Consider the following 19,671-nt stretch of genomic DNA (forward strand, 5'->3'; position numbering starts at 1 on the left):
CTCCCTCTCACTGTTCTGTCTTCTGGCTTAGCTGCGCAGCCTGCATTCGCTCCATAAGACGCACACAAATTTCCCCTTACTTTTTAGGAGGGAAAAAGTGCGTATTATAGAGCGAAAAATACGGTACATCTGAACCCGGCTCAAAGCAGAAACCTCAAAGTGTCAGAACTAGTGGTGTAGCGTGTGGCTATAGGGGTCGTTTCCCCTGGTGCAAAATTCTTAAGGGTGCAAAATTTCAACCCCGGTACTGCCTCAATACAGTTGCGTGCTTCTGTTGCTGGGCTCCATTGAAAACGGCTTCTCCACAAGAACCAGAAAGTGACCTCTCAGAGAACAGAATGGATTTTCTTATCTCTTGCATCCTGCTAATTTTGCCATTAATTTTAATTATTTTTCCCGAAAAGCTGCTGCAACAGTACAATACAGTTCAGTGCCAAGAAAGCCTGAATCCCATTAAACTTCCCCAGAATGCATTAATGTGCAGTAAAAATACTGTCTGGTGTTTTCGTTGCTGTTAACCGTTACCCAGGTTTACACAACACAGCAATGAAGTCAATGTAATAATTCCCCCGTTAGGAGAATCTCTCAGCTTTTTGCCGAGGATGTTGTCTTGTCAAAGTGTATTCTCTGATGAACTGGATTCTCAAGTTGTGACTGAACTCTGCATACCAATTTAAACTGCCATTCCCTAATCTGTTTACAATTTCCTCCTCCTCACACTTCTCTCTCAGATCTGAGGATGAGAGGTCTTGGGCCTATCCTCTGAAAACCAAGGAACAAGCATGGCGATCTTCGTCTTCTCTAGATTACCCATCTTAGAACTCGAAACCTTTCCTATCCAAGTTATGTACTTCCTGTATAAAACAACTTCATCACTTTCTTATTCTAAAAGGATCTTTGAGTGCACAATTGCAATGGGTAAAGGCTAGTAAAGGTAAAGGGACCCCTGACCTTTAGGTCCAGTCGTGACCGACTCTGGGGTTGCGGCTCTCATCTCGCTTTATTGGCCGAGGAAGACGGCGTACAGCTTCCGGGTCATGTGGCCAGCATGACTAAGCCGCTTTTGGTGAACCAGAACGCCATTTACCTTCCCGCTGGAGCGGTACCTATTTCTCTACTTGCACTTTGATGTGCTTTCGAACTCCTAGGTTGGCAGGAGCAGGGACCGAGCAACGGGAGCTCACCCTGTTGCAGGGATTCAAACCGCTGACCTTCTGATCGGCATATCCTAGGCTCTGTGGTTTAACCCACAGTGCCACACGGGTAAAGGCTACCCTCTAGCAAAATTCACAAGCCGCACTCTGCACACCAAAGTTTCAACAGGTTTCTTCCTACCTTTCGATTTCCTTTCATAGAAACTTCTGCCTCGATGTGGTGCAGTGTCTGTGTACAGACTTTCGAGATCTTCTTGCCACGTGTCAGGGTTAAAGTGCTTGAGGAGTTCCTCCACGGTGTCAAATCCAGCAACGGTTTGATCCAGAGCTTCTGCCGTAAGAGTAGGGTCGGTCACTGACGGAGAGTGATAGGAAACGCCCTAAGAGTGACATACAGTGTGGTGTACTTTGAAAAACGCAGGTAGAAAGTGACAAACATCTCAAATAAAACTTTTCCCCAGATCTGGTTCACAGAATGTATTCACACAGGGCTAATATTGTGCATTGCAAAAAAAAAAAAAGGGCTGCATCCTCAATATATGTATGTTTTGTGTGTGTAAATGGAAACACATATACAGTGGTACCTCGGGTTACATACACTTCAGGTTACATATGCTTCAGGTTACATACGCTTCAGGTTACATACACTTCAGGTTACAGACTCCGCTAACCCAGAAATAGTACCTCGGGTTAAGAACTTTGCTTCAGGATGAAAACAGAAATCACACAGTGGCAGCACAGCGGCAGTGGGAGGCCCCATTAGCTAAAGTGGTGCTTCAGGTTAAGAACAGTTTCAGGTTAAGAACGGACCTCCAGAACAAATTAAGTACTTAACTCGAGGTACCACTGTAGAAACAAGCAAACTCTATCATCTATCTATCATCTATATCTATCTATCTATCTATCTATCTATCTATCTATCTATCTATCATCTATCATCTATCATCTATCATCTATCTATCATCTATCTATCATCTATCTATCATCTATCTATCATCTATCTATCATTATGGTGCTGGAGGAGACTCTTGAGAGTCCCATGGATTGCAAGAAGATCAGACCTATCCATTCTGAAGGAAATCAGCCCTGAGTGCTCACTGGAAGGACAGATCGTGAAGCTGAGGCTACAATACTTTGGCCACCTCATGAGAAGAGAAGATTCCCTGGAAAAGACCCTGATGTTAGGAAAGATTGAGGGCACAAGGAGAAGGGGATGACAGAGGATGAGATGGCTGGACAGTGTTCTCGAAGCTACCAACATGAGTTTGACCAAATTGCGGGAGGCAGTGGAAGACAGGAGTGCCTGGCGTGCTCTGGTCCCTGGGTGATGAAGAGTCAGACACAACTAAATGACCTAACAACAACAAATCTATCATCTATCTATCATCTCTATCTATCTATCAACTATCTATCTATTATCTATCACCGCCTGTCTATCATCTATCTATCTATGGTTGGCATCTGTCTGTTTTGGGAGACAATGGAGGAGTACACCTTTGGGGGGTGAGGTCAAACCATTGGAGTTACAGCTCCTGCTGTGACTGTAGAGACCAATATAGGAGAGACATGTTTTGTTGCAGCTGGGGCAGACGAAGGCATCCAGTTGTGCTAATGCAGATGCACCATGGCGTTTCTTCTCTCTGCACTCCTCCCAGTGGTCATTACTTTTCTGAGCACTGCTATGGATACCATGACCTGACTATCTGTCTCTAGGCATATATAAGATCATGGTTAACCAGCTGACTATGTTTGCATCTGTTATTTAAGTAGTGCCATTGGTGTGCGCATGGCAATTTACAAAGTAAAAGAGGATAAGTACCTGCCTAACATTTGACAGCAACATTTGACCAGAGATAAAGGGCAGGAAATGGACACTGGGGTAAACAGAAGACTACTTTGACTATTTCAACTGCACACAGTTAGGTCTGGTTATAGTGGGGTGTGGGAATTAAAGGGTTGTACCAAAGTCTTCATGGAAAAAATGAGGTTTGAAGAGGGATTTGAAGTAAGCGAGAGAGATCTTCAGGGTTTCAGACGGGGACTGAAGTAGAGTTGACGGGGAATCGAACCTGAGACCTTCTGCTTGCAAAGCAGATGCTCAGCAACTGAGCCATGGCCCTATCGTACAATGCTGCTTTCCTTTTATAAAAAACTTTTACCTTTGAAAGGATAGATCCCCCCCCCCATTTCAATTAAAAAGGTAGAGACCCCTGACCATTAGGTCCAGTCGTGGCTGACTCTGGGGTTGTGGTGCTCATCTCGCTTTATTGGCCGAGGGAGCCAGCATACAGCTTCCGGGTCATGTGGCCAGCGAGCATGACTAAGCCTCTTCTAGCGAACCAGAGCAGCACACGAAAACGCCGTTTACCTTCCCGCCGGAGCGGTACCTATTTATCTATTTGCACTTTGACGTGCTTTCTAACTGCTGGGTTGGCAGGAGTAGGGACTGAGCAACAGGAGCTCACTCTGTCGCAGGGATTCAAACCGCCAACCTTCTGATCGGTAAGTCCTAGGCTCTGTGGTTTAACCCACAGCACCACCTGCGTCCCTCCCATTTCAATTACTATGCAGCAAAATGAAAGCTCAGCTCTCCTGAAAGAGAAGGACAAGTCAAGAGAACAATCACAGACCCTAAGATAACCTGCTGGCCCCGGCAGATGCATAAAGGTAAAGGTAAAGGTACCCCTGCCCGTACGGGCCAGTCTTGACAGACTCTGGGGTTGTGCGCCCATCTCACTTAAGAGGCCAGGGGCCAGCGCTGTCCGGAGACACTTCCGGGTCACGTGGCCAGCGTGACATCGCTGCTCTGGCCAGAGCCAGAGCCAGAGCCAGAGCCGCACACGGAAACGCCGTTTACCTTCCCGCTGGTAAGCGGACCCTATTTATCTACTTGCACCCGGAGGTGCTTTCGAACTGCTAGGTTGGCAGGCGCTGGGACCGAGCAGCGGGAGCGCACCCCGCCGCAGGGATTCGAACCGCCGACCTTTCGATCGGCAAGCCCTAGGCGCTGAGGCTTTAACCCACAGCGCCACAAAAAGCAAATGAATAAGTGGCAGCCTAAGAAACTTGAGCTTGTTCTGCAAAGAGGGAATTACCAGTTTCAGGAGAAAAAGCTTTTTGCCAAGCGTATTGTGACTCGAGCGTTGCATCCAGAGAAGAAGACAAAGGAGAACTGTTTTAATGGGACAAGGTTAAGACTTGCCAGGCTGTTGACCTCACTGTTGCTATTCAGCAACTTTCAATAGGTTGCTCCACAGTAGAAAACATTGGCAGCTCCCTTCTAATGAGTGCCAAGCCATTGTGTGATGTTCTTATTCTCCAGAGAGATAACAACTAATTCAGAATGAACTTGCACATGTCCATCGGTATGTATCTAGCAAAGAGATTTAGCCAAGTTTTAAAAAGGTGCAGAAAACCACCCAGGGATGCATATGTTACTGCATAGGTAAATAGCTTGCTGTTTTGTTTTGTTTTTAATTAATGCATATATAAATTTTGCTAAATAAAATCAGTTATTCAGATTTTCCAATGTGTCCTTATGTGGTGGTGATACATGAGAAAGAGAAAATGAAAACATGATCATTCCATGGGCTTCCATGTCCAGGGGACACATGCAAATAATAATAATAATAATGGGAAAAAAATCTGAATTCAATTCTTTCTCTAAAATGCACATTTCACATTTTACTTACCAAGACGGGGCTTGTGACCGATTCCCAGTTGGTTTCAGCTGCAGCAGGCTGGAGATCATCCTGAAGATCAAACAGAAAAATAAAGGATGGGGAGGGGACAGGTATTAGAATCACAACATTATTGTACATGTCTTTGTGTGTGTGTGTGTGTGTGTGTGTGTGTGTATAGCATCGGGTTGTATTTAATATAATGCAAATTAAAGTCACATAGTGGTATACTTGTTCCACTTGTGAAATGTTTTGCACCAGCAGAACGTTGCTGCATGAGAAAATGCATAGGCAGGTTGCTGGTTAACTTCTTTGCACAACAGAGCGTGCAACCTGTTGCACAACCAGTTTCCACCAGTGCAACTGCTGCATAGGATTCCTCTGTTGTTTAGCATTAAAAGTCACCTGTCTGCTAGCACAAGAGCCCTTGCTCTTTGTGGACAAATATTTGTCTAGTGGACAAAGATTGTTGGATCCAGCCTAATAAAACAATTTCTGCCGATCTGCAATCGATATTCCATAGATGATTGGGTTATACCTCAGAGAAATTCTTTGTAAACAAAAATGTCTTCAGTAGGTGCCTAAACATCATGAAGCACCTTTTTTATTTTAGCTGGTAATTTTCACTGTCAGTCTTCCTGCCTCCCATTCCCAAAGGGACTTAGCCACCACTGCATTTAAATTTATGTTATTTATGTTGTTGTTGTTTTTTAAAGTTTTTATTGAATTTTACGATTTAATATTCAACCACATGGCACAATATAACATTTATCATATAACTCCGCCTCCCTATGACTTCCATCAACTTCCCCTTCTGGTTCTTAAAATATTTACTCCTTCTGCTTAATTGTTGTCTTATTTTTATGATCTTACATCTAAATGCTTTTATTTTCTTATCAATTTTACACCAAATTTTCTTTCATAGTTACCTCTTACACTCAATTACATTTCATATTATTGTTTCTTAACCTTTGAACGTGTTTTCTTAGTTGTAAATGTTTAATCAAACCCTGCTAGTGAGTCCATTTTTTACAGTATTTCTGTATGTAGAACATAAAGAGTTCCCAGTCTTTTTTAAAACGTTCATTGTCATTGTTTCTGATTCTTCCTGTAAAGGGACCCCTGACTGTTGAGTTGCGAATGACTCTGGGGTTGCGGCACTCATCTCGCTTTACAGGCTGAGGGAGCTGGCGTTTGTCCGCAGACAGTTTTCTGGGTCATGTGGCCAGCATGACTCAGACACTTCTGACACAACGGAACACCGACACCAGAGCAGCGCACAGAAACACTGTTTAGCTTCCCACCAGAGTGGTACCTATTAATCTACTTGCACTTTTGGTGTGTTTTCGAACTGCTAGGTTGGCAGGAGCTGGGACCGAGCAACAGGAGTTCACCCCCTCGCAGGGATTCAAACCGCCAACCTTTTGATCGGGAAGTCCTAGGCTCAGTGGTTTAGACCACAGTGCCACCTGCATCCCTGATTCTTCCTGTAAGTTTCACAATTTCTGCGTATTCCATAAGTTTGGCTTGCTATTCTTTTTTCATTGGTATCTTGTCATCTTTCCATTTTTGGGCTGGGAGAGGCAGCTAAATGTATGTTTTTAAACACATTTTCAACCACAAAACTCATTTCTGAATGCATATTCTCTCAGCATAGCCTTTTCTAAAAGGATCCACTCTCAGAATGCATATATTATTATATAACATAGAATAGCATCAGAACATCCTGTAAACAGAAAAGCTAGTGGATAACTAAATTCCAGTTAGCTGGAGGTTGGGAATCAGGTCACTTCATTTTGGAATCCAATCAAATTCCTCACCGATCCCTATAAGAAACCATCTTTTGGAAGGGAGGAAAAGGCGAAAAGTAGTTTGCAGAATGGCACGAGGGGACCTGTGGCTCAGGTGTAACCTTTGAAAATCAATGAGTTCCTCTCCCTCTCAAGACACAATGCCTGAGCTGAGTCTTAAATAACCAGGAGCCACAGAGAAAGAGAGAGGATGTGTGGCTGCCTGCCACAATACATCTCTAGCTATAATTCCATTATTGGTGATGACTATGTTAATAACAGGGCACAATGATGTAGTGGGTGCCTCCTGATCCATTCTGACATAGTCACTTGTTATAATAGGAGAGAGGGTATGATAGTCCATTCTCTGTCAAAGAAACATGAAGGTTTTCAGCTGTAATTACAGTCAAGGTCAGTCTGAGCCTGGTTTGTCTATTTATGAAAAGTGAAAGGTGCAAAATGGCTTTAAGCAGCAGGCGAGTTTGGTCTGCACCTTGCTATTATGTTAGCAGGAGAAGAATGTCCAAATGCGTGGCTTGGGGACGAGTCGAACTATGGGAAGCCAGCGTAATTTGCAAGGGCTTAAATTAAGCTGGCATAATGTATACCACATCCAAACTTATTCAGGAACAGAGCTGCTGCTGCCCGAGACTGGCAGAGGGAAAGCAAGCTTTTCAAAATGGAGTTTACTTAAGTCACTGCTTTTACTGGTGGAAGTTCCACTTGGTTGCCAGGTCACGTGACTGATCTGAACAGAGGGAGTACTCTGTGAGTACCCCTGCTTGTCCCTGCCACTGCCCCAGAATATATCTTTTTCAGGACTTAAGGCAACCAGGGGCGGAGGTGGGGGCAGTCCGCCCTGGGTGTCATCACTGAGGGGGGTGACAAAATGCCGGGTGGCACTCACCGCAGGGCCTGCAGTGTGCCCGAGCCACACATCTCCCCTGGGAGTGACACGGTGGTTTGGGTGCCCGCAGGCTCCACGCTGCCCCAAATGGTCTGCCTGCTGCCTTCCCCTCAGCTGTAGGGCAGCTGAGTGGGAGGAGGCAGGCAGACTCCTTGGAGACCCCGTGGAGTGTCCTGCCCCGGCTCACCCCACCCCTTGGGTGGCTGGCCCCACCCCCTGTGGGCAGCTGGCCCTGCTCCTTGGTGCAGGGCACACGCGCCACCCCAGGCTCCAAATTGGCTGCTCCACTGCTGAAGGCAACATAAGATCTGCTGGTCTCAGCTGAGCCCCAGCTGAGCTATGACGAGAGAGTTGTGCCAGGGTATATCTGGCTCAGTCAGAAGGTGTGGCTCGCACCTGCATAGCCCAGCCGCACCAGCAATTCATAGAATTGCAGAGTTGGATGGGGCTGTCAGGAGCTTGTCCTACTCTCAAGTAGGACCCTGGCAGAGACACATGCCCGACTGGCATGTTCTCTCCCTCCTGGTCGTTCATTCGGGAGCTTCAAAAGCTTCCTTTAGCCTGAACATCACAGCGACCGATGCCAACAGACACCCGCACACTTAAGGATCCACAGAGTGTTCGCAGTTTGTGTAACAGACCTCAGCAACCCAGCATTTTGACTAATCTGCTTTATTTACATATAAAACACACATGGAGCACTACAACATGGCTCCCTCTCTCTCTAGCATCAGACAGCAAAGAGAAAGAACAAAGGATGACAGTCCCACTTCACGTAACACAATAACACAAACATCCTGTCTCCGTCACTTCCCACTCTGTGGAGTCAAAACATACACCGTCATGAAATAGACAACAATCCCATGACTGCAATCACAGAGCAGGAATTCTAACAGGGGTCACAAGGGTCAACTAGCCCAACTCCCTGCAATGCAGGAATCTTTTGGCGATTCTACCCATGACCCATGACCCTGAGATTCAGAATCTCATGCTTTACTGAGCCAGAGACCTATTGGATCCTTACTTAGCCAGGTAGATCTTGGGCTTGGATTGCTCCCTTATTTATGAAACTGTGAACAGGGAAGAATTATTAATTTCCCTTTAGAAGAAAAATAAAAGAGAGCAGGTAGCATCTACTGCAATGGGTATGTTTCAAGTTTAAGACAGGTAGGGTCATAGAGAAGGATGGGGGAGAAACCTGATTCTGTTTGCATTTAAAGGCGAACCTACTAAATCTGCACTTTCTGAAATGATGCACGAAGCAAAACGCAGCCACCCTTTTCAATTCACATTTACCCAATTTTTTAAGTGCAGTTTTTCAACCAAACAATACTCGCAAATGTGAGGGTAAATGGTGCATGAAAACGAACTTAATCATGAAAAGAACACACAAAACATGTTGTATTGAGGGAAAAGTGCTCACAAAAACGTATGCATTAGTCAAAAACTGAATGAAATATGGGTTGATTAGAACATAGCTGCACTAAGATGTTGATGAATCTCCTTAAGTTCTTAAAAAATAAAAAATAACACATATTGCTATAGAAATGTGGAGAACTGAATTCATGACTGCAAAAATAAGGAACTTAGAGAACTGAAACGGATGGATCCTTCCATCCCTATTCATAGGTGAGTGGTAGCGGAAATCGTGACAGTTTCCCCAATCTTAAATTCAGTTCTTCACATTAGTTTGCATTTATTTTAATTTTAAAAACTGACTTTCTCCTAAGATACACATTTTGTATGCAATTTTGACTCTTTTACACATTTTTGTAAAGCTAATTCCCCCAACGATATGCATTTTTTGCATCTTATTTTTTACTAACATATGCAGTTTTAGGCAGACTTTACCCTACTACATGCATATATATATTTGTACACATTGCCCATGTAATGGGCTCCATGGCAAAATTCATAGAAGCACAAATTTCATAGGATGGCTATGTTTTGGTCCACAAATTGTAAATTACTTAAGTTTTAAATGTGAACTAAATTGCATCCCTCCCCATATGCACAGAAGGTGTAGCTCTGCCCTTTGATTCACCCTTTCCCCTTGGCTCTGATAATCTCACCTTATTCCCTATGCAAAATTGAGTGCCCTTGGGAGGGCTTTGGTGAACTTCTGCCATGCTGACTGGCAGATTTCAGCATGAGCCTCGTTGGTAATACAAGAAAATGCCTTGAGTGAAATTGCAAAAAAGAAAAGAAAAGGAAAAAAAGAGAGACTAGTGGATGCTTCAGTAGTCTCTCCTGACTACAGCAGAGCAGAAAAACAGCTCTTCAGAATTTACGGGAGGTTAATAACTGAAGGGTGGGTGAAGCAATGTGGTCATACCCACATCCTTCCTCCCATGACATTGAGGGGTGACATTTTGCAGCTGACCTGTAAATAAGGGCTGTGCATGCTCTGTTGTGGTTGGAAAGTGTTTCTCAAGCAATATAACATGACCTTCCCAGTAGTCTGCTATGGGGGATTGGGACAGTGAGGTGTTTACCCGGAGAGTTAAACTTACATTTATTTATTTATTTATTTATTTATTTATTTATTTATTTAATAATTTTTATTAGGTTTTCCACAATTATAACAAATACCACATAACAAAAAAACAAAGAGAAAAACAAAAACAGAAAAAACCATCTAAGAAGAAAATACATCAAAGAAGAAAACAATACAAAAAACACCATCCTACCCACAACAATACAAAGAAAAAATAAAAACGAACTTAATTCTTTGAAAACCCAACCTTAATTACATGTTGGTTGACTTTCTCTATTCCCTCCCTTCTGAATTTCCTTGTATGTGCATGTAACAGCTTTCCAATATCATTCTTAAACAAAAGTATTTCCAACTGTTATCTATCTTATTCACTTTTCTTACCAATCTACATCACATTTATATAATTACATCCTAATTTAGTCCTAGGCCTATTCAGTACTTTCAAGTGACTTACCCAGAGAGTTAAATTTATTTCTGCGTTACAAAGCAATGGATTGTAGTCACCTAAGTCCTATTCAGAATAGACCCAATGAAATCAATGAACCTAAGCTTGACATGCCCATTAACTTCAATGTATCTAGTCTGTGTAGGACAAGCATTGAATACCATTCACAGTTTTTACAAATACAAAGCATTCCTCATGTTGCCCCAGATATTGTTGAAGCTGGTTAAATCCTATGTGGCAGGACATCTTTTTCTTCTCCTGGAAAATATGTGCATGTATTTTTTACAGTGCAATCCTACATGCATTTACTCAGAAGTAGTCCCCACTGACTTAAGTAGAGCTGAAGCTGTTGATTTTGACTTCCCTTCATTTTTTAATTTTTCCTGTTGTAAGTTCAGATCTCTATATTTCCACGCCAGCTGGCAATTTTAGTCCTCATGAAAATTCATTGGCATTTAAATGTGATTTTTCTCAGAATATAAACATTTGTATGCAATTCTGTCCGGTATATACATATTTGCAAGCAATTTCCCTCAGTATTACACAATTTGTTGTTGTTGTTGTTTGCTAATATATGCTTTTAAATTTACACCTACCCTAGTATAAACTTGGTTTGTATATTGTTTCAGAAAGTGTGCATTGAACAAGGTTGCCTTTAGAAGCAAGATGAATTAAATTGCTCCCCTACCCCTATGCAGGGACGCGGGTGGCGCTGTGGGTTAAACCACAGAGCCTAGGACTTGCCGATCAGAAGGTTGGCGGTTCGAATCCCCGTGATGGGGTGAGCTCCCGTTGCTCGGTCCCTGCTCTTGCCAACCTAGCAGTTCGAAAGCACATCAAAGTGCAAGTAGATAAATAGGTACCTCTCTGGTGGGAAGGTAAACGGCGTTTCCGTGCGCTGCTCTGGTTTGCCAGAAGCGGCTTAGTCATGCTGGCCACATGACCCAGAAGCTGTATGCCGGCTCCCTTGGCCAGTAAAGCGAGATGAGCGCTGCAACCCCAGAGTCGGCCACGACGGGACCTAATGGTCAGGGGTCCCTTTACCTTTACTTTTACCCCTATGCAAGGCTGTCCCCAGGCCACACCCCTTTTTCAGCCACATCTTCTCTCCCTATATCATGACCCCCTACTTCTTGAGTGTCCCTGAATACTGATAGGTGATTTTTCCTTGACTGGATGTGAGTGTGTCTAGAAAGTAGCCTATTCTACGAAGCCTAAATTAACATTTGTTGCTCCTCCTATGTTTGCTTCTGGCCTCACTCACCACCAGCATGTGACTCTAGGAGGTTTGCCCAGCAAGAAGTTCCTCACCCCGGCCTAGTTATTTTACTGCACCTTTGACACAAATATCCAAAGAGATGAATATTCAAATCGTGTTCCACAAATGACTGGATGAGGATATTGGATATGTGAACCCTACAGAGACAGTGTTTTTACCTATGCTTGGAAGGGATGGTGCCTGTGATTACTTGCTGCAAAGCTCCTTTTGTCTTATTGATCTTATATGATGGTTCATTGACATTTTAAAAGCTCCGTCTCTGTGGGCCTCACTTAATTTTGCAGGAAATGTATGACAGAAATGTGGATAATATTTTACAGATGCAGCAAAGGCCTAAGCAATTTACTCCCTTCCTGGAAAACGATGCATCTTTTAAGGGGTGGCTGGGTACATATATTTTCAAATGAAAACATAAAAGCAAGAACTGTCTGTAGACTTCCTAAAAAATTTAACAACAATGGCAAATAACAAGAGATACCCCCTCCTCCAGTCTCTGAAGTTTAGAAGGATGATCTTCTGCCAAGTTTCTTTGCTTACTGATGGGCTCGAAAGATGCTGATTTTCTGTAAACAGTAAGAAATAATACTGCCTCTTTGGACTGTGTTCAGCTGACTTCAGCCAGATGGTTAGAAGAGGTGTGTGGAAGTCTGTGTTTTTATGTGTGTCTGTGTGTGAAAGAGTGGTATCTCCTTATTCCAATTTAATTTGCCACATCTGTGTCTTGCTTTTTGTTTTTGTTTTGCAAAGAGATATTTAAATGAAAGAAACGATTGTTATTCATTTTACAAGATACCTTTCTAGTTAACTGCAGATGCTGATATCTGGTGAATTCTTTTTTTAAAATAAATTTTATTAATTTTACAAATAAAAAAAATACAAACAAACACAATCGATAAAGTAACACTATATGTGGAGATTCTCTGAATCTCGTGACTCCCCCCCCCCATCCTGTCCATGGAGTCTTGTTTTAAAACATCTACAACTGCACACAGTGGTACCTCGGGTTAAGTACTTAATTGGTTCCGGAGGTCCGTTCTTAACCTGAAACTGTTCTTAACCTGAAGCACCACTTTAGCTAATGGGGCCTCGCTGCCACTGCACCACTGGAGCACGATTTCTGTTCTCATCCTGAAGCAAAGTTCTTAACCCGAGGTACTATTTCTGGGTTAAAGGAGCTGTAACCTGAAGCATATGTAACCCGAGGTACCACTGTATTAGTTTGTACTCCAGTTATTATATCCAACCATATTATCCATAATGTTTCTTTACACTATAAGTGAGTCAATATCCTACTCTTGTTTCCATCTGCTTACAGTAGTCTCCAAAATAACTTGTAAATCCCCCCCCCCATTCTTTTATAAAGTTATCTAAAGTCAGATATCATGGTGAATTCAACTAGGGATGCTATTTCAAAGTTCAAGAGCTAATGGGGCCTCGCTGCCACTGCACCACTGGAGCACGATTTCTGTTCTCATCCTGAAGCAAAGTTCTTAACCCGAGGTACTATTTCTGGGTTAAAGGAGCTGTAACCTGAAGCATATGTAACCCGAGGTACCACTGTATTAGTTTGTACTCCAGTTATTATATCCAACCATATTATCCATAATGTTTCTTTACACTATAAGTGAGTCAATATCCTACCCTTGTTTCCATCTGCTTACAGTAGTCTCCAAAATAACTTGTAAATCCCCCCCCCATTCTTTTATAAAGTTATCTAAAGTCAGATATCATGGTGAATTCAACTAGGGATGCTATTTCAAAGTTCAAGAGCAGGAAACAAAGACACTTTTACCATGGGGAAAATATTTGGTGAGTGTTAAAATGCCTGATCTTGGCTTTGTTCTAAGTCAAACTGCCAGATTACACCCTTGCTGCTAACAATATTTTAAAGAGCAGTTATTGTGATTATTTTATTTATTAATGTATTTATTTCTACATTTATATCCCACTTTACCTCCAAGGAGCTCAAAGTAGCATACATCATTTTCCATTTGTGACCTTGAATGAACATGCAATTTGAGGCAATTTCCATTCTCCTTTCCATTTTTGATGGAACTCTTCCTACCTGTAAAAGACCTTCCCTCCATTTCAACTTTGCTTTTGACCAAAATATATTCTCACACTTTCCTTCCGCGTTACGGATGGAAGTGCCATGTAAGCCTCTATAAATGAAGAATAGACACCTGTGTGGTTGCTGGCTTATGTGCACTGTTGGGTTGGCTGCGTGGAAAAACACTTTCCCTGGCTTTAATCTCTTTTTGAATGCACCAGGCAAATGTAGCTGAACCAGCACCACGATGGCCCTTGCAAGCTCCAGGAGCTGCAGTTAAAATGAGAAAGCAGACCATTTTACTTCCTCATATTTGTGAAGGAGATAAATCACCCACAAGAGGAATAGACTGATTATCTACTGTCCTATTGTCCTTGGCTTGAAGGCATTTCTTCCTTGGTCAGCCTCAAATAAAAAAGGTTTCACCTAGGGGATGATTTACATGTCCTGGCTAGATGGTTATCAGTCTACCATCGTTTAATAATAGGGTTGGGTGAGAAATCCAATTCAGTTTGCATTTTTTTTTTAATAATATTTATTAAAAATTTTCCAGAATAAAAAGGAAAGATAGCAAGAAAGAAAGAAAAAACAAATATGATTTACACTTGGTTTCAGTGGCATCTTTCCCGGACTTCCCCCCTCCCCCTCTTGTATTCCATTTCCCTTAAATTGATTCCACAGATTCTTACCCCAAAAACATTACCCAGACCAAAACACAGCTATTCTGCAAAATTCAAATCTCTTTGAATTTTGCAATGCAGTTCTCCAGCTGAGTAACATATATAAAAAAAGTATATAGTGCAGCATAAAATGTACATAAAATAGTGTTGCTGCTTTTTATTAGGAGAAAAATGTATAAGTATATTGTGAGAAATTCACAGTAAAATGCTATCAATACAGACTGAATCTGCATAAACATCTGCATATACAGTCATACCTTGGAAGTCAAACGGAATCTGTTCCAGAAGTCTGTTCGACTTCCAAAGTGTTCGACTTCCAAATCACAGCTTATGATTGGCTGCAGGAAGCTCCTGCAGCCAATTGGAAGCCTCGGAAGCCCCATCGGATGTTCAGCTTCCAAAATAATGTTCGAAAACTGGAACAGTCACTTCTGGGTTTCGCTCATTCGGGAGCCAAAATGTCTGAGTTCCAGGGTGTTCAACAACCAAGGTAAGACTTTAAAAGGCTTATTCGAGAATCAAGGAATGTTTGCTGATTGGTAGATGGGGTCCAAGGGAGTTTTGTTGAATGAGGAGAGGGAACCAATAGTAGATAGTGAGGAAGAGCCAGAGTGGTATAATGGTTAGAGTGTTGGGCTATGACCTGGGAGAGCAGGGTTTGAATCCCCACTCAACCATGAAGCTCACTGGGTGAGCTTGGGCCAGTCACCATCTCTTAGTCTAACCTACCTCATGGGCTTGTTGTGAGGATGAAATGGGGGCAAACCATGTACACCAACCTTGAGCTCCGTGGAAGAAAAAGTGGTATATGAATGTGGTGATGATGATGATGTGACAGAGTAGGTCTATCTAGGAGGAGCTGAATAAAGTGGATAGGGATAGTTACGACTTCAAAGTATTCACTCTTCAAGAAGAATGGTGTTGATGGTGGTGACAATGGCCTAATGTTGTGCTAGGCCTTGATTTACAGAGCCATGATTTACAACTTAGCAAGCACCACATACTGTAAAAAGCACAGGGGGAGGGAGGGGGAAGCAAGTATAAATAAATCTGTTTTGGAAGTCCTGTTGTAGATGGAAGCTCTTGTACACTGCCGGATGTAAAAACACGCTGTTCATGAGACGAAGGCCAAAGAGAAAATGGAGGTTTTGTTGGACAAGGAGAGCATACCGGGATGACAATCATGAGAAGATATAAAGTTTCAACTACAACATGACACAACAGTGAAGGGTCGAAAAGGAGCAAGTGCAGCTTCATCGAGGGATAGGGACCCCATGAATAGCATTAGGGCAGCAGAATCATTATGTGCTCCCATTTGTTTTCATTTGTAGAGTCTTATTTAATTTTCCATTCATTTTATGTGCTCCCATTCTCTGTTGTAATTATTTATAAAGGTAAAGGGACCCCTGACCATTAGGTCCAGTCGTGGCCAACTCTGGGATTGTGGCGTTCATCTCGCTTTATTGGCCGAGGGAGCTGGCGTACAGCTTCTGGGTCATGTGGTCAGCATGACTAAGCCGCTTCTGGCGAACCAGAGCAGTGCACGAAAATTCCGTTTACCTTCCCGCTGGAGTGGTACCTATTTATCTACTTGCACTTTGACGTGCTTTTGAACTGCTAGGTTGGCAGGAGCAGCGACCGAGCAACAGGAGCTCACCCCGTCGCGGGGATTCGAACCACTGACCTTCTGAACTGCAAGCCTTTATTTATACCCTGTAGAAATATAAATGCCCCATTTGCTCCAATGGACAAACATCCGCTGAAAAAGGCAGCTTCGTATGATATGGGGCAGGGAGCTTCAATGCAGTGAAGTGAAGGACTTGGGTTCAGCCAGACAAGAGGTCTTACACTGGCGTAAGAAACTGTGGAATTTGAGATGAGGCAAATGGAATCGTGTGTGTGGCCCTTCCAGCGACTTTTGACGCAAGTGCAAATTCCACTCGCAAACCGATCGCAATGCTTGCTGCTCCGAGGATATTTGAGAGAAGAGAGGAAATGTTGGGGTGGGGAGTAGAGAATGGGAGAGACAGAGTATAGATCTTTAGAATGGTCGAAGACAGGAAGAATAATGTGGCAGCATTAAAGAAAGGGAAAATATAAGCTTGCTTTGAAGACAAATCTTCCTGACAGCAAGATTTTTCTCCATGATGATCTCCCTGAAGGAGTGATAGAAGCTCCATTTGTTGGGGCTTTTAAAACAAGACTGGACTGAAAGGAAGAAACAGACAATAGGAGAGATTTTTTGCCCCGAGAGATCATTTAATGAGATGTCCTAATAGCTTTTTCAGATCTTTAGTCCCGGGCTCTGTATTCCCCTCTAATGATCACTTTAACATGAAAAGCAGAGAGGCCCAGAGCTTATGGAACTTTCTAAAACAACTGCATTGTTTGACCTAATCCTGTAAATATCTTCCAGTGGTTACTTCTCATCACTACAAGACTTGTGTGGTGATTTACTTTGTACATAATTCCACATTTTGGAAAACTGCATTTTCCAATCATATGGTAACTTTGGTGGCCAAGAATTAATGGATCTTTAAGGGAGCAATCCTAGGCACCAGAAGTTGCCATAAAACAAAACAGTGTGAATTAAGCTGGCATAAAGTTACACCGGATCCAAAACACACTCAGTTACTGACGTTTGAGCCAGCCTAACCCTGGCAGAGGGTAAACAAGCCTTTAAATGACGTCAGTATGTGCATTTTTCTACACATTGCTTAGCTGGAGAATTGCATTGCAAAATTCAGTGAATTGCAAATTTCAAAGGCTGCGTCCGGCTGCTGCTAGTGACTCCCGGCTGGTTGCCAGGAACATACAAAGACAAGGAATTTTTTTATTACTGTCCACTTTTTAATGCAGTATTTACAGAGTGAGGCTATAGAACCCAGCCTCTTGGATAATGGTGTTGTCCCGAGTGAATCTCCACCCCCCGTCTCTCCCACTTCCTCATTCGTCACTTCTACGGGTGCTACTAATTGCCCTCTGTCTTTGAACTCTTTGCTCTCCTGCTTTCAAGGCTCACCAGGTTCTGGAAGGAGGGGGGTCTGGAATGCTTTCTAAAGACACTGTGTCTGTCAGCTGTCACCCCCCCGGTGCTTCCTCTTCCTCCCACTCTTCAATTATTTCCCAGCTTCTCCCCTCCGCAGCCTCTGAGCCGTGACCTCCCTCAAACCCCTGATGTAACTCTAAACTGTCTTCCTCTTCCTCTTCCATGGAAGGGTCAAGCTGGGGAGGTGGTCTCCACCATTCCTTCTCTGCCCAGTCCCTGACAGCTGGATGGGTTTTGATTCGGCTGGTATGATATTTGTCTTCCCATTTCCAGGGAGTGATTATAACTCATTTATTAAAAATCCAGTCTGTTTTCAAGTTTATTATCTGGCTCGTGATGTTATCTGCACTGACTTAAGTGGTTCAGCAGTTTCCTGTGAAGAGTCACAGAGCTTTTAAGTATAACAAACACCACTGCAATCATTTGACGTAATTTCATGGGGGGAAATTGTAGAAATTGATTTGCCACGGTGATTTTGACATCAAAAGCAAGATGTGCAGTTAGCACGTCTGATAAAACCTGCACCGCTTGCTAAACCTATAAAAACACAATGACAGGAAAGACCTTGGGCTTTATTCGAACACACCTTTTTGCTCTGTCAAAAGCGAAAATTACACTGCGCTGCAGTAAGCCAAATGCTGAATTATGCCAATGTTATTTGATTATCCAATAAAATCAAATGAAATTTATTACACAGTTTCCATTCAGCAACTGCAGACATGGCAACGGCTTATTTGAGACAGGGTCATCCATACGAGGCTAGGTACTCTGCAACAGTTGCAATAACGGAGGGAGAGGAAGAAATAATCCATAAACTTGCAACGATGTGTGTTCAGCAGCGGAGGCCCTGCAGTGCTTCTTGCCCCTTTCCAAAGCATGGCTGGTTGAAATGCAAGACAGAGCCTTTTCTACAGCACCACCCAGAATTATTGATTGCATTTCCATCCCATCTTCCCACCCCACTGGAATTCAAAGGTTCCCCCACACCTCATTTAATCCCCCCAAATAAGCCTGTGAGTTGAGTTAGGCTGAGAGGCAGTGACTGGCCCAAGATCACCCAGTGAACATCATGGCAACTTGAAGTTTTATGCATCCAATTGCTTCAGTATTAATATCTGCAATAGGGTGATGCCAGCAGTTTCCGGCAAACCCTCTTCTTAGTGAGACTTTCTGGGTGAACTGTGAGTTTTGGGGGGAACTGGATGAGAGACAGAATGGATGGGTAGAATTCTGGATGAAAGCCAGGTGACAGAGAGGAGAGGTGTGTCAGAAGGAGGAGAACGTTCTACCTCCACTCTTCTTCTTCTTTGGCGATCACTGGTAGCTGAGAAAGATTGTCTTCCATGAACACAGTTTCAACAGTGAGACTGTAAGAGACTGTGGAGGCCAATTCTGGATCCACACATCTTTTCACAGTGGGGACATAGGTTTCCGGGTAGGAGTTGATCACGGTGAGAGTTTGCCAAGTGTGCCTTCCTCTTCGCACGTTTCTCCCTTGCATCCTGAGTTTGAGCAACTTCAAAGCCCATGACACCTTTGGTAAGGTGTTTGGTGTTCTCCAAGTGGAGCGCTCGCAGGCCAGTGTTTCCCAGTTGTTGGTGTTTATACTACAGTGGTATGGACTGCAAGAAGATCAAACCTATCCATTCTGAAGGAAATAAGCCCTGAGTGCTCACTGGAAGGACAGATCCTAAAGCTGAGGCTCCAATACTTTGGCCACCTCATGAGAAGAGAAGACTCCCTGGAAAAGACCCTGATGTTGGGAAAGATGGAGGGCACAAGGAGAAGGGGACGAGATGGTTGGACAGTGTTATCGAAGCTACAAACATGAGTCTGACCAAACTGCGGGAGGCAGTGGAAGAAAGGAGTGTCTGGCGTGCTCTGGTCCATGGGGTCACGAAGAGTCGGACACGACTAAATGACTAAACAACAACAACAACATACTACAGTGGTACCTTGGGTTAAGAACTTAATTCGTTCTGGAGGTCTGTTCTTAACCTGAAACTGTTCTTAACCTGAGGTACCACTTTAGCTAATGGGACCTTCTGCTGCTGCTGCGCTGCCGGAGCACGATTTCTGTTCTTATCCTGAAGCAACGTTCTTAACCCGAGGTACAATTTCTGGGTTAGCAGAATCTGTA

At 43.2% G+C, this 19,671-nt stretch overlaps 1 protein-coding gene across 1 annotated transcript in view; it reads right to left on the bottom strand.

The window, feature by feature from the left end:
- The window catches only part of PDGFD (platelet derived growth factor D), a 147,564-nt gene that overhangs the window by 22,425 nt on the left and 105,468 nt on the right, over nt 1-19,671 (bottom strand). Inside the window, exons 4-5 of the mRNA XM_079974001.1 lie at nt 4,847-4,906; nt 1,336-1,534 (exon numbers count right to left, since the gene is read on the bottom strand). Coding sequence (XP_079830127.1) covers nt 1,336-1,534; nt 4,847-4,906 — 259 coding nt within the window. The remainder of the gene's footprint in view (nt 1-1,335; nt 1,535-4,846; nt 4,907-19,671) is intronic.

This window comes from Podarcis cretensis (assembly GCF_951804945.1).
Source record: "Podarcis cretensis genome assembly, chromosome: 4".
In the NCBI taxonomy this organism is placed as follows: Eukaryota; Metazoa; Chordata; class Lepidosauria; order Squamata; family Lacertidae; genus Podarcis; species Podarcis cretensis.